Source organism: Pristis pectinata, chromosome 2, assembly GCF_009764475.1.
Source record: "Pristis pectinata isolate sPriPec2 chromosome 2, sPriPec2.1.pri, whole genome shotgun sequence".
Classification (NCBI taxonomy): domain Eukaryota; kingdom Metazoa; phylum Chordata; class Chondrichthyes; order Rhinopristiformes; family Pristidae; genus Pristis; species Pristis pectinata.
Genome location: NC_067406.1, coordinates 103,230,209 through 103,252,327, shown reverse-complemented (window position 1 = coordinate 103,252,327; position 22,119 = coordinate 103,230,209). Strand labels below are relative to the sequence as shown.

Genomic DNA, 22,119 nt, shown 5'->3' with positions numbered 1-22,119 from the left:
AACATCCCCTGTAGATGGTGGGAAGGTCTTGGTGGGTCAGCAGTCTAGTCACTTCTGATAGAATACCCATCCTCAGAAACTACTCTAATACTCAAAACATGCATGTCTGGCTTACAGAGACACAAAAAACTGTGGATGCTGGAATATGGAGCGAAAAACAAACTATATTTAGTGATGACTAGGTTGGAACTGACTCGAAGTGAATGGAGTGCTATACATTTGGATGGGTGAGGTTGGAGTGGATGAGAGGAGTGGATGTCACAATAACAATTGGAAATGAAAAGATCAAGAGAGGATAAAAGGCCCAGAGGCGGTGTCCAAGAGGAAGGGGAGTGTGCAATCCTCCAGCAGTGAGTTCATCCAGCATTTGTTTTTTTACATATCTGGCATAGCTAAGTTTCTGATCAATGGTGAGTCTGGTGGTGCTCTACAAAAGACATCACAGGAAAATTTGGTCCAAGCTCCTCTGTAACTCTCTGAAAGAAGCATTAGTGAACTCCACTCAGTGCTCACAAAGTAGTATCAGTATTGGAGAAACCAAACAGAGATTTTATGGTAGCTTTGCAGAACACCTCCCTCTTGTCCACAAGCCTGAGCTTCCCTTTGCCTGACACTTTATTTGTCAATTCAACTCCCAGTTTGTCCTCTCTGTCTTTGAATTCTAACACTGTTCTAACAAAGCCCGATGTAAGCTCGAAGAACAGCATCTCATCTTCTAACCAGGCACATTACAACCTCAGCAGTGAATTCAGCAACTTCCATTGTGCACCAGAAAAGACCAGTTCTGATGAAAAGTCATCAAACCACAACATGAAGTCAGCTTTTGTCTCTCCAGAAACATTTAATGACAGTGAAACAGGCCTTCCACAACGTGAACTCTCAGACGCCCTCAGGTTGATGCTGGGGTAGGGCCCAAAACCATGCAACATTTTAAAGGAAAAGAGATGAATTGTTAAAGGAAACTGATGTGTGGCTGATGGAAAAGGGAAAAAAATCAGAAACAGGATATTGGCTTCGCAAGATTGATGAATGAAATATTAGAAAGTAGACAGGAGAAAGGTGCAATTAAAGGAAAATAGTGAATGAACTGCAGGAAAATGAAGTACAGGAGAATGATGCAAGAAAGGCTTACAGAAGAATTATCACAGGTTAAACAGGAGAAAAAAGATAAAAAGAATGAATGCAGAGTTCAGTTATTTAGAAGGACAGACAACTGATTTACAACATCAGTGCAGTAAATTATAGAGGGAGCCTGCATAGTGAACAGGAAACAAAAATATCAAGCGTTTTAGGAAAACAGTGATTTAAAGACTATTTTCTCGGTGATGTCAGAGCAGCAAAGTCAAAGCCTGTGCTGAGCATTCAGCATGCAAGGAAAAGGTTGAACAGCTGCAACAGAAATTTCAGAGACAAAGAGGTGTGATGTATGAAATAAGGGGCTCTACAGGATGGGAATGCTTTACACACTTAGTGGAAAAGTTAGAAAGGAGAACTATAGAAGGTAAAGGGAAGCATCATGGTGTAGATCAAGCAGTAATGTAGATGGGGAAAGGTAGTGGTGTTGACTAATGTTGAAACATACACTTCTTTACAATTAATGGCAAGGGGAAGAAATGTGAAATGTCACCCATTTCATTTAGGAATATTAGCTGCAATGCAGGGTTTTGATAAAAAAGTGTCTGCTATTTAGTTTGAATGGGGCAGTTCTAGCTGGTTTATTCCTAGACACCCAGGGTGCCCTGCTCAAGGTAACTTGGAGTAATGCAATATGACATGGTAGGGAATCTTGTGGGTATGGAAGAGGTATTCTATTAAAAATCATGATTACAAATTATTCAGAGGAAGGAGGGACACACAGAAGCATTGGCTATCAGACTATAGCTTACTTTTAGGAATTATAGTTAGATCAGAATCAACTGGCAAGAGAAAATGGCCACTGATCGTTAAGAGCCTTTATAACTTGCACAGAATCTTTTGTTAAAACAGACACGTCAGGGTTTGATTTGGTAGTCCCAAGCACCACCATGCTTTGGAAGATAAACAGAGAAGCCTCCACCAAATGCACCTCTAAAGGATCAGCGATCTGTGGTTCTGTATTCTGTGGAGTTCAACTCCTACTGATTGATGATGAAGAAGTAAAGCTGTAGAGGGAAAGTCCTACAGATAAATGAAAACAAGGAGGGTCTGAAATGAAGGGTGTCCCAAGTACAGAGTGTTTTAATTGTGGCATGATTGGACACTGCCCAGGATCTCAAGCAAATGGGTCATATAACCTGAATTCTGTTGTAAATCAGAGATTAGAAGTGAGGAGACTTCATGGATGCAAGTTGGTTGATGTGTGACATTGAATATATGTCATTGCATGATCAATAACTTCCAACATTCCTTTGTTTTAATGACTCAGTAGTCTAAAAATCCTTCTGAAGTGTGCATGGTTGTCCTGCATTAAGGGGTGGTGTGTGTGTGTGTGTGTGTGTGTGTGTGTGTGTGTGTGTGTGTGTGTGTGTGTGTGTGTGTGTGTGTGTGTGTGTGTGTGTGTGTGTGTGTGTGTGAGAGAGTGAGAGAGAGAGAGAGAGAGAGAATGTGAGGTGGGTGGAGGCTATTAAGTGTTTGTTAATGAAAGACACGATAATGCTGGAGGAACTCAGCAGGCCAGGCAGCATCCGTGGAGAAAAGCAGACGGTCAATGTTTCGGGTCAGGACCCTTCTTCAGGACTGGAAGAAAACTTCTTCAAAGTAGGCATCCTTGAAGAGACTATGCAGTGGATCAATAATACTTGAGAAACAAAGGACTGCAGATGCTGGAATCTAGATGAAGATCCGTGCTTTTCTTCATGGATGTTGCCTGGCCTGCTGAGTTCCTCCAGCATCATTGTGTTTTTCATCTAGAATACAGCATCTGCAGTCCTTTGTCTCTCTAAGTGTTTGTTAAGTGAGTGCTGGGAGGAAATTTAAATTAATCCTATGTTAAATTAATCCTATCAATGGGATTGCAACTGATTGAAAAAAATGTGTTATTTAAAGTGAGGCTAAGTTGCAGAATCTTATATCTTAATAGTGTGAATATGAGAGCTGTGAGGGGCATCACTCACTTTTACTCTTGTCACATATCCTTTCGAAAGTTTTATTTCACTTTGAAAATGAACCTTTTATTAAAAAAGTGTTACAGTTGTTTGCGGAGCTTCCCAAAGAAAGAGAATACAATTCTAGATCCTGTATTTCTCCATTTTTCCTTTTTAAAATTTATCTTTGTTCCTTTTCTTTCCTCTTCTGTTCATTGTGTTTTAGTAATAAGTATTGATGAGTGTCAACACTGAACAAAATAAGATGAGAACTCCACAATGGTTTTTGCAAATCTGGTTTCAGATTCTGGATACATGATGCTCACCTATTAAAAATTGGGAATAATAAACTGGCATTTTGTGAAGTAGTTTGAGACACGTGGGAATAATTTCAAATGATGTTTGCCTGAATAAGGATGTTGGCTTAATCCTGATAGTGACTCTCCATTTTGCAAAGTTTGTAAATCCTATTTCAGATATGGCTTTGTACATGGGAAATCATGCTTCATGAATCTGATTGAGTTTATTGAAGAAGTGACGAAGAGAACTGATGAGGACAGGGTGGTATATGTTGTCTGCATGGACTTTAGTAAGGCCCTTGACAAGGTCCTGCATAGTAGGCTGGTCTAGAAGATTAGAACACATGGCAGCTAGAGTGAGCTACCTAATTGGAGACAAAATTGGCTAGGCGGTAGGAGGCAGAGGGTAGTAGTGGAGAGTTGTTTCTCAGAGTGGAGACTGGTGACCAGTGGTGTGGCACATGAATCAGTGCTGGGTCCTCTGCTGTTTGTCATGTGGATGAGAATATGGGTGGCATGAGTCATAATAGACTCATAGAACACTACAGCACAGAAGCAGGCCCTTCGGCCCATCCAGTCCATGCCAGCCTGTTTTACTGCCTAGTCCCATCTACCTACACTCAGACCATAGCCCTCCATACCTGTCTTATTCATGTACCTATCCAAACTTCTCTTAAATGTTACAATTGAAACCACATCCACCATTTCCATTGGCAGCTCATTCCACACTCGCACCACCCTCTGTAAAGTAGTTCTCCCTCAGATTCCCCTAAAATATTTCACCTTTCACCCTAAACCTATGACCTCTAGTTCTAGTCTCACCTAACCTGAAGGGAAAAGCCTGCATGCATTCACCCTATCTATACCCCTCATAATTTTGTATACTTCTATAAGATGTACCCTCATTCTCCTGCACTTCAGAGAATAAAGTCCTACCCTATTCAACCTATCCCTGTAACTCAGGTCCTCAAGTCCCACAACATCCGTGTAAGTTTTCTCTGCACTCTTTCAAGCTTATTGAATATCTTTCCTGTAGGTAGGTGAGCAGAATTGCACACAGTACTCTAAGTTTGGCCTCACCAACATCTTATACAACTTCAGCATAACATCCGAACTCCTACACTCAATGCCTTGATTTAAGAAGGCCAATGTGCCACAAGCTCTCTTTACGACCCTATCTACCTGCGATGCCACTTTCAAGGAATTATGGATCTGTATTCCCAAGTCCCTTTGTTCTACCGCACACCTCAGTGCCCTACCATTCACTGTGTAAGTCTTACCCTGGTTTGTCCTCCCAAAGTACATCACCTCACACTTGTCTGCATTACATTCCATCTGCCATTTTTCAGCCCATTTTCCCCACTGTTCCAGATCACTTTGCAAATTTTGATAGCCTTCCTCGCTGTCCACTACTCCCCCAACCTTGGTGTCATCCGCAAATTTGCTGATCCAATTTACTACATTATCATCTAAGTCATTAATATAGATGTTAAATAACAACAGATCCAGCACCGATCCCTGTGGCACGCCACCAGTCACAGGCCTCCAATCAGAGAGACAACCATCTACTACCACTCTCTGGCTTCTCCCACTAAGCCAATTATATGGATGAGAATATGGGTTGCATGAAAGTTTGCAGATGACACCAAAATTGGCAGTATAGTGGACAGTGAAGAAGGTTGTCTAAGGTTACATCAGGATATTGATTGAATGAGAAAGTGAGCGAAGGAATGGCAGATGGAATTTAATTTAGACAAGTGCAGAGTGATGCATTTTGGGAAATTAAACCAGGGCAGGACATACACTGTGAATGCACAGGGCCCCGGGGAGTGTAGTTGAACTGAGAGGCCTTGAGGTACAAGCACATAGTTCCCTGAAAGTGACAACACAGGTTGATAGTGTGCGGAAGAAGGCATATGGCATGCTTCCTTTCATCAGTTGGAGCACTGAGTACAAGATTTGGAATGTCATGTTACAGTTACACAAAACATTGATTAGGCCACAGTCACACTACTGGAATGACGTGATTAAGCCAGAGAGGGTGATTAAGCCAGAAAGGGTGCAGAAAAGATTCACAAAGATGTTGCCTGGACTGGAGGGCTTGAACTATAGGAGAAATTTTAGGTTTGTTTTCCCTGTAGCAGAGGAGGCTGAGAGGTGACATGAGAGAGGTATATAAGATTATGAGAGAGACAGATAGGGTAGGGAGCCATTGTCTGTTTCCCATGATAGGGGTGCCTAAAACTAAAAGGCATGGGTTTAAGGTGAGAGGAAGGAGGTTTAAAGGGGACCTGAAGGGTAAATATTTCACATAAAGTGTAGTTGGTATCCAGAATGAGCTGCCAGAGGGGCTGGTAGAGGCAGGAACAGTAACAACATTTAAGCGGCATCTGCGCAGGAACCAGAATGAGCAAGGCATATGAGGATATGGAATTAATGCAGGCAAGTGGGATTCCTATAGATAGGGATGATGGTCGGCATACATGCAGTGGGCCAAAGGGCTTGTTTATGCTGTAATAACTCTACAACTTTAAGTCAATCAACTCATAAACTCAAATGACAGTTCTGAAGCAACCAGATTCCTACAGGATTCTTTCTTCTTCAGCCCTTTGCCTACCTATCACTTCTCAGCTTATTACATTTCTCCCTCTCCCCCACCCACCTATTATCCCCCTCTCACCTGGACTCGCCTATCACTTGAACTCACCTATCCCCTGCCTGCATGTGCTCCTCCCCCTCCCCCCCACCCCCTTATTCTGACTTCTGCCCTCTTCCTTTCGTGTCCTGATGAAGGGTCTCGGCCTGAAACGTCGACTGTTTATTTCCCTCCATGGATTCTGCCTAACCTGCTGAGTTCCTCCAGCACTCTCTGTGTATTACTCCAGATTCCAGCATCTGCAGAATTTGTGTCTCTGATGTGAGTATATGTATGGGTAACTGGTTGATAGAGGGAAAAAAACATCATAATCCTTCAAACTCAACACAGGTATCTTCTGTTTATAGTGAAAAGCATAAAGTGGCTTGCATCAGAGGGCAAAATACACCAAGCATTCTATATCAGCGAGATACAGAACAGTTAATTCAGCTATTTAGTGAGATGGAATATATTTTGGAACAATATCTTTTATTTATAGTGATAACCTGATGTACCCAGTTATACACCTGATATTTTGTATTGTTGCCACTCAGATAGTGTACATCAAAAGAAGAGAACTGCATATAAATATATCTGATCAATTGTTTAAACTAGGTTTGGAAGAATATACTAGTGAATTAAGATATAATATTGACTTGCTTGACCATGAAGTCCAATAACAACTAAACTAACATAACTAAACTACTAAATGATCTGGATGTCACTTAGCATGTATTGTGGGAACTAAAACAAAGTGAAATTGCGAGAGGCATAATTACCCTGTGGTGGGAACAGTTATGGAATTGGGGAAATACAACTAAGATAAATCCATGGATACATGTGGTGGTCATTTTGATTGTTTTCTATATCTTGCAATGATTGAGAATCAGCAATCAGCAAAGAGGTAGCAACAAAAACTAATGGACTTAGGTTCTGCTGTGGAAAGAACTGGAGAAACCAGTAAGAAGTGGCCAATGTTCTGATGAGTCAAAACATCAGTCACTTGCGGGTAGATTCCTGTTGGAAGTATCTTCAGGCAAGCAGGTATTTACCTCCTTCAACCTCATGGAAAGGATAAACACAAAGGGGAGGGTGGGGTGTGGGTTTGTGTCAATCAATTTTCACTGATGTGATTCTCTTGCATTACGAAAAGTGGGGCTTGAGGGCAAACCCAGTAAGTTAGCAAAGAAACTATGCACAGCATTATGGATCAAGTGCTAGTAAATGGGGATTATTATAGATGGGTACTCGATGGTCAGCATGATAGGCTGAAGGGTCCACTTTGGTTCTGTATGATTCTATCTAATGAATCTGTTGGCTACCATTGGTACATCAGGGTGAGTTGTGTCCACAATGAAAGTTAGTGTTAATTACATGGGCGTTTCAGTTACAGATAGTTGCAATTACAACTATTTAAGATTTAAAAGCCATCTAGGATTGCTTGAGCTTAAAAGCTCCTGCATTGCATGGGACATCATTTGTAACATTTCTTATCATGTAATCATACAAGTTTTCTGTAATTTCTTGTAATTTATGTCATGTATATTATTTATAGCATTTTACATTACGTTGGGCGTAGTGTTACTAAATTTCAGTAGACTTTTAACAAGAGTTCTAAACTGGTGCTGCTCTGTGAGACTTGACTAGTTTTATCCCAACCTGTTGAATTCATAGAGCCGATGCATAGGTGTAAGGGTTAACTACCATACACAATTGGTGTAGTTCAACCTGAAAATGGTCACAAGAAATACTTACTCTAGCTTCAATCAATTTTCAATTGCAAAGCACTGAAAAATTTTATTAGTCAGGATAAGAACCTTGCCTGCTTTTTATGAAACATAGAGCAATGAAAAGTGTTAGCTAAACAAGATATCCCATCAGAATACAAGGATTCATTGAATGGTCAAGTATAGAGCCCAGAAAAATCTGAGATGAGCTTGGGAGAGGAGCCGCATGGTGTGCTTATCAGTGAATGACCAAGAAAAACCTGCAAGATGTACTTATAGAAGACCAGCAAAGGCAGGAGAGGTTTTCATCTTGTAAGCATATGCTCCTGTAATGTGGGCAACTGATTTGGATAATGTAATTTGAATAATGATTAACAATTATATAAATGGGCAGTAAGAAAAAGAGGTTCCTCGATGACATCACTTCAGTATGAATCAATACTAGCTTCAGGTTAAAGCCTAGTAGGTTTTTCATTGCACCTGTGCATACATGTACCTGTGCAAATAACAATAAACTCAACTTTGACTTTGAGATTGACTCAAAATGACAACTATGAGGAAATAACTGTTGCTAATTGCAAAGGCTGGACAGCTTCCTGCTGCCAGCCATCTTAGCTACTTGTTTGACCTGCCTGCTAACTTTTTAAATTCACATGCTAGAACATCGAGACCCCTCTGAACTTCACTCATTTGGAGTAGTGTAGCAGTCAGTGTAACACTATTACAGTGCCAGCAACCCAGGTTCAATTCCTGCTGCTGTCTGTAAGGAGTTTGTACACTCTCCCAGTGTCTGCGTGGGTTTCCTCCGGGTGCTCCGGTTTCCTCCCACATTCCAAAGACGTAAAGGTTAGGAAGTTGTGGGCATGCTATGTTGGTGCTGGAAGCGTGGCGACACTTGCTGGCTGCCCCCAGAACACACTACGCAGAAGATGTATTTCACTGTATGTTTCGATGTACATGTGACTATTAAAGATATCTTATCTAATCCGCTTTTTGATTCCTCTTACAGAAGTGCATGATCTCACACTTCCCCACATTAAACTCCATTTGCCACATTTTCGTCCAATCATTTGATTTGTCTCTACCCATTGCAGAATCACAATGTCCTCATCAAACATGTTCTTTCACCTATATTTGTATCATTGGCCAACTTGCAAATTTTACATTTTGTTCCCTTCTCCATGTCATTAATGTAAATAGTAAACGAGAGCCGAGAACAATCACTAGTTACATTCCCATGGCCTGAAGAGGATCCATTTATTATAAGTTTTCGATGTGACAGTTAGTTTTCAATCCATGCTAACACACTTCCTCCAATACCTTGGGCTCTTAATATATGCACCAGGCTCTTAGAACATATAACATAGAACAGTACAGCACAGGAACAGGCCTTTGATCCATGATGTCTGTGCTGACCATAATGCCAATTTAAACTGCACGTCTGCCTGAATGTGGTCTTGTGTGGCACCTTGTCAAATGCTTTCTCTGCAGCTTGAAACTAACTTGCTTTCTCACTTTTCCAGTTCTGATGAAGAATCTTTGATTTGAAGTGTTAACTTTGTTCCTCTTCCCACAGATGCTGCCTGATCTACTGAACACTGCCAGCATTTTCTGTGTTTTTTCTTTCTGCAAGGTTTGACACAAGAAAGTTTTATTGCTAATTCTTACGGAGTTAAATTTTATTAGAGCTCTTTTATGTTACACTCAATAAAATGTGCTTTCACTTGCTGAAGATAGTTTCAAATAATCCAGCATTGTTTACAGCATTCACCTGTTTAGGATGTTTAAGTTTCCTCCTTTATTATCCACTACCATTCACAACTGTATATGGCAAGGTTACAAAACTTTCTTTTGAATATATTAGTTTTTTTACTCACAATAAAAACAGAAAATGCAGGTAGTGCTCAGCCGGTCAGGTAGCACCTTAGAAAGAGAAACAGTTAACATTTTGGGCCTGGGTCCCTTCATCAAATATTTGTTTAGCACAGATATGGTCCCTTGTCATAGCTCTGTCTGGTGAACCCCTCAGTTTAGGGGCATACCTACTGCTGCTCCTAACATGCTTTTCTATATTCTTCGCTGAATCATGTTTGCTTCCATAGCATGATGGAAATGGGAAAGTGAGGGAACTGCTGACCCTTGAGGTTACAGGTTGTGGTGGAATACATTCCAGCTCTGCAATGCCTTATAAATGCCCAATTTTTGACTGATAAATCATTGAAACAATCCACACAATATAGTGGAGGTATCACACAACATGGAAGGTATAATTAACATGATGAAATTTTTCACATGAAGGCTGTGTTGTTTTTGGTAGATGCAGCTATGACAGGTATATGGGCAAGGGCAAGTTTAAATAGAGCTTTTTCTAGTTTTTGTTTTATCGTCACCTTCTGCAGACCCAGTCTAGTAGCCAATACCTTCAAAATTTTGCCAGCTGAAAAATGATTTGTTAGCTTGGTAATGGATAATATTGGCCTATCTAGGGTATGTTCTACACCCTTACAACCTTTAGTATTTCTCTTGGATGATGTTCAATATGAAGAGGTAGTAGGTAGCAATCAGCAAGTTTCTTTAACCATGTTTAATCTGCTATCTTTAAACTTCATGGAATCCAGATTCAAAGTTCAAGACTACTGATGCCATTCCTTCCCAATATACCATCAACACTGTACACATGCCAGTGGTACTCAGCAAGTGCCAATGAATGATGATGGAGGAATCAGGGACAATGGCGAGGTTATGGTATTGTTACACTCTCAATTTTGCTACAAGCTCTTAGATATACATGAGGAAGTCTTTGAAAGGTTGATTGGACTGAGTATTCCTTTGTTAAAGCCACGTGAGCTATAATGTTTTTTTTTGTCTCAGTTTATACATTAAGCTTTTCAGATGGCATTCAGGAATCAGCTATATTTTGGATGGTGTGGAGTCACATATATTGGCCAAAATGGACAAGCAAGATTTCTTCCTTCTGAATAAGTAGAGGTGAAGTAGAGGTTTTATTTATAAATAAAACCAATAATTTGGTAATTTCACTCATCATTTAATAATCAGAAAACTTGCAGTCTTGACTAAGAGAGAAGATGTAGGGAGGGGGCATGAATTCCGCCCACCTCTGATTATATTTCAAATCGTAGCATTGAGTATTTCAGGCAGATGCTTATATCTCTATCTACTCATCCACCCAGTGCAGCAATGTATATTGGAATGATTCAAATTGGGGTGAAAGCTATTATTTATACGATTCTTTCCAACTCCCTTAACAGTAAAATATTTACTGTTTCTGTCTCCTTTAAATATTCCACATGATCCATACAATTGAATATGCATAGAACGTTCTATTCCATATTTATTTAAATTCACGGTTGGAATTCAGTCTCTCCTCTCCGGATACCTTTCAATTACTAGTCCAGTAACTTAACCACCATGTTGACTTCAGGATAAAAGATTGTCTGCCTACTTGTCATTTTGCTCCAGAAGGTGGAAGTCATTTTGGACGCTTTGAAATTTCTGGATATCTTCCAGAATTCCACTCACATTGCCAGATGATCTTTAATGCAAACTCAGACTCCGCACGTTCAATTGTGTGAATCATATGGAAAAGTTAAAGGAGACAGAAACAGTAAATATTTTACTGTTAAGGGAATTGGAAAGAATTACGCTTTCACCCCAATTTGAATCATTCCAATATATATTGCTGCACTGGGTGGGTGAGTAGATAGATATTTAAGCACCTGTCCGAAATACTCATTGCTACGATTTGAAATATAATCAGAGGTGGGCAGAATTCATGCCCCCTCCCTGCATCTTCTCTTTTAGTCAAGACTGCAGTTTCTCTGTCCATAGATCCTCCACCATGACAATTGAAGGGTGATCAAGAATTTTTATTTGGTGTCCTCTTACCTTCACTCTGATAATCTCTTCTCCTTCCCAAAACAGAGCCAATTCCTTCCAATTAAAGGAAGTTTTTTTCCGATATAAATCCAATGGACCTTTGGGAAAATCCGGCAGCAGGAAATCCAAGATATTTTCCTTAGTATTGCTTTCGGGAGGATTGATAGTGCTCATCTCTGCTTTAAGGTGTGTCAGTCTACAATGACAAATATTTTGAAGTAAATAATAGCATTGGAGCTATACAGAGTGTTTGAGTTATACAAAAAACACAGTGCTAGATCAAAACCTTATAATAGTTTGAAAGACACTAAAAATATCAAGTTTAAATCAGAAAAATTGAGGATGCTGGATATCTAAGACAAAAACAAAAAATAGTGGAAATATTCAGCAGGTCAGGCTGTATCTGTGGGAAGAGAAACAGAGTCAATGTCTCAGGTTAGAAGTCTGTAGAGCTTCCTTTGTCTCCTTTCCAAGTTCCGACTAAGGGTTCTGGGACCTGAAACATTAACTCTGTTTCTCTTCCCACAGATGCAGCCTGACCTGCTAAGTATTTCCAGCATTTTCTATAAAAATATCAATGTAACAGAAAATAAAATTTTATATTTTCATGGTTGGTGGTATATTGCATCTACAGCATCATGATCGCATAATAGTAAGAATCATTAATCACCATTCTTTGAAATGTAGCCAAGATGGTTAATAGCCACAAACATTAAATTGCTACCAGGCAGGTAGGAAGTCATTAGCACTCAGCAAGGAACCGGTCAATTAGCTTTTGACAATTTCCTTTCAAAGTACTCCTGAGTATAGCTGAAAACATAAACATTTATTGCCCATCCCCAATTGCCCAAGAGGATGGTGGTGAGCTGCCTGTCTGTGCAGTGAAAATAGTTGTGTCGCGTTTTCAGGTAAGGGATTTCAGGATTCTGACAATAAAGTAATTCCTGTGTGCACAAGTTTGGAAACTAATCAACAAAACCTTGGTGACACTGCAGTGCATCATCACACCACAGACGGTATGCCACAACTGGACAGGAAGCCGATCAAGCAACTGCTTTGCCTTTTAAGGCACGGTGCTTCCTGGGCATTGTTGATGAGCCACCCATCATTACACACTTGATTTGGGCCTTGAGGACAATCAAAAAGCTTTGGAGTCAGGAAGCGAGTTACTCTCTGCAGAATATCCAGACCTCTCTTGCAACCACAGTATTAATGTTTGTGGTTCACTTAAGTTTCTGGCCACTGACAAATCCCCAGTGTGCTCTCAGTCAAGGATTTGACATTAGTAATACAAGTAAAGGAGAAGGAGAAATTGGACTCTCTTTTATTGGAGGGTTTTTGCCTGGGACAATTTTACTTGCTAGTTATCAGATCAAGCCTAAATATTAAAGAAGGCCAGGCTACACGTAGAGCAGAAATACAAGACTAGATCCAGAATGTTCTCAGGAACATTTCCATTTACAGTGCACTCAGCTCCTTCTCAGTATCATGTGGAGTGTACAAAGTTGACTAGACTGGCTTCCGTAACAGTAAAGATCAGAGATGGAAGTCAAGGTGAATCATGCAATATGCTTTTCTGACTGAAATTAAGGCAAATACTTCAATCTCATCTGTTAGATTCACATACTGGCACTGTCATTGTTTGGGTTGAGGATGTTCATGGGGCCTACTCCTCCCATTAGTTTTTTAACTTTTTAAAATTTCTTTGTTTATAGGATATTAATGGCATTGTCAGTACTGGTAGTTATTGCTTATCTTGAATTGTTCCTGAACTGAGGATGTGATTAAGAATCAACACATTGCTGGGTCTGAAATCACACACAGACCAGGCATACAATCTCAATATGTTTTCTTCCCTAGAGGACACAAGTCAAACAGATTGGTGTCTACAATGATCTAGTATATTTACAGTTAGTGTGCTTTTTTTCACTTTATTACTTGAATTTAAACTTCCCATCTGCCACGATGAGATTCAAACTCATGTCTCTGCATCAATGGTCCAGATGTCAGACTGCTTGTCCAAAAACATAGCCACAATGCTACCAATTACTATTATTCATGACATGATATGGTATGGCATGACTGCAGAGCTCTAATCTAATCTGCTAATGTAACACTACTCTGTCCATAACATGCTTCTTCTGTTACTCAGCACACATAACCTGTCCTGAGCTTTACCAGGATGGAACCTGGTGTACCTGGTGCTGCCCCTGACATGCACCTCTGTATTCTTCATTGAATCAATATTGGTCCCCTGGCTTGAAGGTAATGTTAGAAAGTTATGCCAAATCATAAATGCATATCACTCCACAGGCCATCAAGGTTTATGGCATATTACAGCAGGGTTCCATTCCTGTGAATGGTTCATAACCTGAAGAGTTCACAGGGTCTTCCAAACTCCTGTTCATGTGTACAGGCTGTACACAAGTCAGGTGTTAGTAAGCTGGGGAGGACCTGTATCTCTTGCTTTCTGTTGGCTGACATTACATTTATCCTAGTCCAAAAAGTATAACTATAAATCAGAACAGCCATGGTTTGACAATCTCTAAATATATTCCAGCTAATTGCTAGGGTTTAACTAAAATTACACAGAGTTAGCCAGTGTAGAGTAAATTTTCTGTAGCTTATCCATGTTAAAATACTGAGCGTGTTAGGGCTCTGGCTTCAAAATTATCTGCTAATTAATCCAGGTATAAAAATAAAACCTAATCTAACCAAGGCTAATTTGATCCCAATTACTTATCCATGTCTGACCCAACTATCATTTTAAATACAACTTCAAATATACTATTCGCATACTGCAATGCCATATTGAATAAAATACTGTGGCAGACTGACACAGCACAACCCAGAAGTGCCTGGCTCACCCAAATACAAAGGTTTTATCAGAATATACATTTGATCTGACCAAAATCAAATCCACACGTCATGTCTGGTCCCATCTATCTCTAATCCAAGTTATAGGTCTAGTTACCTAAATTAGATTAGGAGCCAGATCAATTGTTGCAGTACCCCAGCTTGCTGTAAAGCTGTTTACTTCAAATATTGTTCCAGTTCTGCAGGTTTAATTTTGTCCCAAAATTACTCAACTTGGTAGATAACACAAATTGCACAAATACACACCATGTCTGGAAGATAAAACAGGTGTTGTAAACAGAAATCTAAAGGGTGACTGCCAGGAACTATGAACAATATCATTTTCAGGCTCTGCATTTTCCTTTCTTTTTTTTTTCAGGTCTCTCAAAAACATATTATAAACAATCCACTAAAACTTAAGTCACCACATTAGGAACTACTGGAACCTGTAAGATTTCTTAGTAACTTTTGTTCTTGACAGAATCACTGTTAATGATCTAAAGAAACTCTAAACATACCATCAAATATAGACATGTATATGTCCAAACTTGCTATCTCCTTCTCTTGAAATTTCCATTATGCTTGACTACCAATGATAAAAGTCAAACCCTAAAGATGTCAGCCATGGCTTATTGGAGCATTCAAAAGGTTGTGGGTTTGAATTCCACTTTGAAGGAGACTAGGCACAAACCAAGGTGCTGTCTGCTGCTCCCTCATGTGGTTGTTTTTATCTTCTTTTTAAAAGAAAACTTTATTTCACAGAAAACATTTCCATGTTCTGTTCATATAAGCTCATGCAGCATTATAACTGAGAGTGGCATAGAGAATATTGACGGAGAACATGAGTGCGAGAGTTCTGGGGAAGAGTCTAACATCACTAAGACTCATTAAAAGAATAACTGGATTGTTTGAATCGAGTGCAGGTTGAGTTGGATGATTTAAGAGAAGACTGCATTGGACTGTGGAGGCAATTCCAAATCTCTGAAGATTCAAAGAGGGATGTAACAGCATGTATAGATTTATTAATGCTAACCCAGTACATTGTTGCTAAAGTGCAGCAAGACAGACTGAAAACTGTCATGCAGAGTTGAAAGCTTTGGAGACAATCCAGAAAGGGAAAGTCAGAGGCACGATTTTCTACCTTCAAAAGGAACAGCCAGAAAGTGGAAAAACGCAGGAAGAAGAATGGGAGATGGGATACAAAACAGGGTGAATGCAAAGGCACAAAGATGGAGGGTCTCAAGAAACAACCAAAGTAGAGATGGTGCAACTGAATTCATGGTATACAATAATACACCAAGTACAATGGACAACTGAGTTGTTGATTGGAGTTGTTAGCCATTTTAAGTTATGTGAATGTTTGTGTCTATAGACAATATCAGAAAATTGGTTACTTGAGCACAGCACTCATCAGAGTGGATGGATCTTGGAGTATGGGTTTTGGTGAGGTAGTGATGACAATGAGCAAGATTCATATGAGCAACTCAATGTTGGCATCGATTTGAAAGTAACACTGGCAATCAGGTAGCTAACTGGTGAGCAACCAGAGAGCTTTTTCTGATAAATTTCTACTTTATATGTTATCAATAAAGATGAGGCACGGCAGAGCAGCTTAGCCAAGTAGAATGTACATCCTGTGCCACATGATAAATTGTGGACACTTCCAGTAACCTAGACAACTGCACACGAAGGAAGCTCCTCGAGCTGCAACAATTTGAACTCTGGGTTTCAGAGCAGGAGCACCAGCTGGAGTCACTGTGGAAGATCTGCAAGAATGAGAATTTTGCGTATAGTACATTTAGGAGATGGTCAGACTGAAGCTTGAGACTGTGCAGAGAGATGGAATGGGTGACCACCAGGAGCATCAGGCAGGTAGTCCAGGTGTCTCCTCAGTCTATCTCACTCCCTAAAAGATTATCCCTTTTGGATACAGGTGAGGGTGATGGTTCCTCAGGGAGTGCAGCCAGAACTAGAAGTGTGACATCATAAGTGGTTCAGCTGCACAGGAGTGGAGGAAGAAAAATGACAGAGCAATTGGATAAGGCTTTCAGTAGTTAGGAGGATAGATCAATATTTCTGTGGCTCTAGGTGTGACTCCAGAATGATACGTTGCCTCCTTGTGCCAACAATTCCTTTCCTCCCACAGATGCTGCTCGACCCACTGAGTTCCTCTGGTAGATTGTTTGCTGCTCCAGATTCCAGCATCTGTAGTCTCTCGTGTCTCCAATGATAAGTTATAGTTCAGTTTGATACCATCGACAAAGGTAGAAGGAGCAATGAGCGCCGGAAGCAGATTCTAGGAAGATATGAAGGAGTTTGAAAATGGTGGGAACATAAGCTTGGAGAATTAAAACGGATGGAAGCAGAACCTTAGAGACTTTAAAAACAGGCAGAAATAAGACTCGGAGAGTTTGGAAGGAGTAGGAAAAGAGTGTTAGGGAGTTTAAGAGGAGAGGGAACAGAGACGATAAGTTTAAAAACAGCTGGAACAGAGGCTGAGAGAGTTTAATCACAGTGGGAAAAAATGGCATGGAGAGTTAAAAATGTCCAATTATTGTGTGGGGACTAATTAGAGTAAAATAAGCCCTAAGTGTAATTAGTAGGCTTTAATTTAGTTTAATTTAAAGTAATTAAAGGGCAAATCATGGCAGGAGATGATTTGCACCCATACTGTACTCCTCCTGCACTATCTGGGAAATTAGGGACACTTCCACTACATGTACAGGAAATATATCAGCTACACGTATTGACTAAATGCATTACGGAGCTAGAACTGTGGATGGATTCATTGTGGCGTATCTGTGATGCTGAAATGTTCATAAATAGCATATTTAAGGATGTAGTAACACCACAGATAATGAGTGTACAGGCAGGAAGGGATAAGGTAACTGCCAGGCACAGTGAAAGAAGGTTTGTAGTGCAGGAATTCCCTGTTGTCATTCCCCTCTCCTACAGATATACTGCTTTGGATATTGGGGGAGATGACTTTCCGGGGGAAGGCAGCAGCAACCAGGTTCATGGCATCACAAGTGAATCTGCTGCTCATGAAGGGAGGGAAGAGAGTGGGATGAGGACAAAAGAGCGCATGAGGGTTGCTGAAATGACAAACGATTTAATTATAAGGGCAACCAGACAGTTGTTTCTGTGATCGTCAACATGACTCCAGGTTGGTATGTTGCCTCCCTGATGGTAGGATCAAAAGGATGCCTTGGAGTGGCTGCAGTGCATTCTGGAGGGGGAGGGTGAAGAGCCAGTTAAGAGTCAGATAGTCATTGAGCAATATAGCACAGGAACAGGCTTTTCAGCCCAACTGGTCCACATCGACCAAGATGCCCATCTAAGCTAGTCCCATTTGCCCGTGTTTGGCCCATATCCCTCTAGACCTTTCCTATCCATGTACCTGTCCAAGTGTCTTTTAAATTGTTGTGATGCAAATCAATACCAAAAATATGGAAAAATACAACAGATAAAACACTACAAGCTAAAATGTAATCAGTTAAAAGTAAATAAACAGAAGAACTTTCAAAGGCAGTAATCTCTGGATTGCCACCAGCACCACATGCTGGTCAGAGTAGAAATAGAAGGATAAATCAAATAAGTACATGGCTAGAGGAATAGTGGAGAGGGATTCAAATTCCTGGACCTTGGGGAGGTGGGACTAGTACAAGTTGAATGGGGTGACCCTGGGCAGGAATGAGACTGATGTCCTCAAAGAAGTCTTTGTTAGAGCTGTTGGGGGGACTTAAACTAAAATGGACAAGCAGGGGAACCGATGTGGGAAGACAGAAGAAGGGGAAACTGGGATAGAAACAAAAGACAGGAAGTGGAAAAGCAAAGATGAAAGACAGAGAAATCAAGGGCAAAACAAACAGGGCCACAGTGCAAAATCATGCTTAGGGATCTAAGAATAATGAAAGACAAAACTAAAGGTTTCGTGTCTCAATGTGTGGAGCATTTGCAATAAGATGGATGAATTTATCATGCAAACGGACATGACATATTTGGGATTGTGGGGTTAAGGCTATAAGAGGACCAAGGATGGGAGCCGAACACTCAAGGATATTCAATATTTAAGAAGGACAATAAAAAAAAAGGAAAAGAAGTAGTGTCACTGGTTGAAGAGGAAATTGACACAAAAATAGGATATTAGCTCGGATGATGTGGAATATTTATGGGTAGAGCTAAGAATTACCAATGGGCAGAAAATATTAGTGGGAATTGTATACAGATCCCCAAGGCAGCACGGTAGTGTAGCGGTTAGCATAGTGTTATTACACCGCCAGCGACCCGGGTTCAATTCTGGCCGCTGTCTGTAAGGAGTTTGTACATTCTCCCTGTGTCTGCGTGGGTTTCCTCTGGGTGCTCCGGTTTCTTCCCATATTCCAAAGACGTATGGGTTAGGAAGTTGTGGGCATGCTATATTGGATCCAATACAGAAAGTGTGCAGTGCTGGTCTGAGGAAATAGATGAGCTTCTATGCAACTGCTTTGAGTCAGTGGACTGGTCCATGTTCAGAGACTCAGCTGCCAGCCTAGATGAGTATGTCACCACCATCATGGACTTTATCAGCAAGTGTGTGGAGGATTGTGTACCAAAGAGGACAACATGGGTGTTCCCAAACAGGAAACCATGGATGAACTGGGAGATCCACTCCCTACTGAAGTCGAGGACTGCTGCATTCCAATCAGGTGACCCTGACCTTTACAAGAAATCGAGGTATGTCCTCCATAAAGCTATCAGAGATGTCAAGAGACAATACCAGTTCAAAATCAAGTCCCAGACCAACTGTCAGTTGTGGCAGGGCTTACATGCTATAACGGGCTATAAAACAAAGTCAACAATAGCACTTCCCTTCCTGATGAGCTTCACAATTTCTATGCATATTTTGAACTGAAAGGTATTGGTTTGTCACCACCCACCCTGACAGCCTCCAATGCACCTGAATCCGTGGTCACCATTGAGGACGCAAGATCAGTCTTCCAGAGAGTGAACCTGCGGAAAGCATCTGGCCTGGATGGTGTCCCTGGGCATGTCCTCAGATATTGTGCTGATCAGCTGACAGAGGTATTTGCAGACATATTTAACCTCTCCCTGCTTCAATCTGAGGTTCCCACCTGTTTTAAGAAGACCACTTATCATCCCGGTACCTAAGAAAAACAAAGTAACATGCCTTAATGACTACCAACCGGTGGATCTAACATCCACCATCATGAAGTGCTTCAAGACGCTGGTCATGACATGCATTAACTCCAGCCTCCTGGAAAACATCGACCCACTGCAATTCGCCTATCGCCGAAACAGGTCTACAGTGGACACCATCTCGCTGGCCCTATGCTCATCTCTGGAGCACCTGGACAATAAAGACACCTACGTTAGAATATTGTTTATTGACTACAACTCTGCCTTCAATACTATAATTCCAAGCAAATTCATCACCAAACTCCGAGACCTGGGACTCAACACCTCCCTTTGCAACTAGATCCTTGACTTCCTGACCAACAGTCCGCATTCAGTGAGGAAAGGCAGCATCACCTCCAGCACGATTATTCTCAAAACTGGTGCCCCACAGGACTGTGTCCTCAGCCCCCTACTCTACTCCCTATATACTCATGACTGTGTGGCCAGATTCTGCTCTAACGCCATCTACAAGTTTGCAGATGATACCACTGTAGTGGGCCATACCTCAAATAACGATGAGTCGGAGTACAGGAAGGAGATAGAAAACTTAGCGGCATGGTGTCATGACAACAACCTTTTCCTCAATGTCAGCAAAACAAAAGAGCTGGACATTGACTTCAGGAAAGGGGGCGGTGCACATGCACCTGTATACATTAATGGTGCTGAAGTCGAGAGGGTTAAGAACTTCAAGTTCCTAGGAGTGAACATCACCAATACCCTATCCTGGTCCAACCACAAAGACGCCACGGCCAAGAAAGCTCACCAGCACTACTACTTCCTCAGGAGGCTAAAGAAATTTGGCATGTCCCCTTTGACATTCACCAATTTTTAGCGATGCACCATAGAAAGCATCCTATCTGGATGCGTCATGGCTTGGTATGGCAACTGCTCTGCCCGGGAGCACAAGAAACTGCATAGAGTTGTGGAAACAGCCCAGCACATCACAGAAACCAGCCTCCCCTCCCGAGTCTATACCGCTCGCTGCCTTGGTGAAGCAGCCAGCATGATCAAAGACCCCACCCAGGACATACTTCTCCCCTCTCCCATCAGGACGGGCACATACCTCCAGGCTCAAGGACAGCTTCTATCCCACTGTTATGACTATTGAAAGGTTCCCTTATATGATGAGATAGACTCTTGACCTCACAATCTATCTTATTATGACCCTGCACCTTATTGTCTACCTGCACTACACTTCCTCTGTAGCTGTGACACTTTACTCTGTATACTGTTATTGTTTTTACCCTGTACTACCTTAATGCACCGTGTAATGAATTGTCCTAACAGTACGCAGGACAAGTTTTTCACTGTACCTCAGTACAAGTGACAATAATAAACTCAACAATATAGGACATTTATGGAATACAGAAAAAAATCTTCATTCTCCATTCCAGAGTATTGTGAATGCTCAGTCATTTAATATGCTCAAAATGATGACTTTTTATTACTGGGCATTAAAGAAATCAGGGATATGGGGATAGAGTAGGAAAAAACTGTAGAGGTAGAAGATAAACCATTATCTTGTTAAAAGGTAGAGAAGGCTTGATGTGCCAAATGGTTTACTCCAGTTCCTATTTATGTTCATATGTTTTATTAAGAACTAATGCAATATATTCACAGCTATGCCATTAATATTGCTGAAGAAGATGGATGTGAAGTTTAACTATACAAGTGATCCAATATAATTATCAATGTTGATATTTCAGAGATGTCAAATGCAGTTTGCAATGAAAAGTTTCATGAACCAGGGAGTAAACATATTGCTGGTTTGAATTTTCAATTACAGGTTGATGTGAACAGTTAACCAATTGCGCAACTTCATGTATGTAAATAGTTGATGGGTATTTATATCAAAAGGCAAATTTATCGCAATAAATAAATTATCTGCACTGCACTTTCTCTTGATAGCATGCAAAACAAAGCTTTTTACTTTATCTTTCCCAGTACATATGACAATAATAACCCAATTAGCAATATGAAAATCAACTGTACTTCATGGCCCGATCCTAATGCATCGTTGTGCAAGGCATGGCCACGAGTTGAGAGCAATTGGGACAAGAAAGGACAGATGCCGTTTAACGGAAAGAACGACGGAAAATGTTGGAACTCCGCCGGTCAGGTTGCTTAAGTGAAGAATATTGACAATTCCACCTCCGCTGTTTGCCGCTGCAAATGATGGCAAATAAGTACTTCCTTCATTGCAATGATAGGGACAGGGAGACCGACGCTCCCTGGGATGCTACGGAGCACCGGCTGGTGAAATTTGGCTCTCCCCTTCTCCTGAGTGGCCTGTTTCCGTACTCACCATGCAGGGGCCCTGCCAACACCTGTCACCCTCCAATATCTGGAGCGAACAGCCTCAACCTGGACAACTCAGCCTCTTCCGCCCATCAGTGTGAAGGGCAGCTCGGACCCGCCAACCAATCGGCGCTTCCCTCCAACGCCACGTGATCTAACCGTGGGCG

General features: G+C 41.0%; 1 protein-coding gene across 1 annotated transcript in view; it reads right to left on the bottom strand.

Annotated features, from left to right (window-relative positions):
• The window catches only part of acox3 (acyl-CoA oxidase 3, pristanoyl), a 120,574-nt gene extending 98,481 nt beyond the window's left edge, over nt 1-22,093 (bottom strand). Inside the window, 2 exon segments of the mRNA XM_052041392.1 lie at nt 11,630-11,816; nt 21,960-22,093. Of these exon segments, the coding sequence (XP_051897352.1) occupies nt 11,630-11,794 (165 nt within the window). The 5' untranslated portion in view covers nt 11,795-11,816; nt 21,960-22,093.
• Between the last annotated feature and the right edge of the window lie 26 nt (nt 22,094-22,119).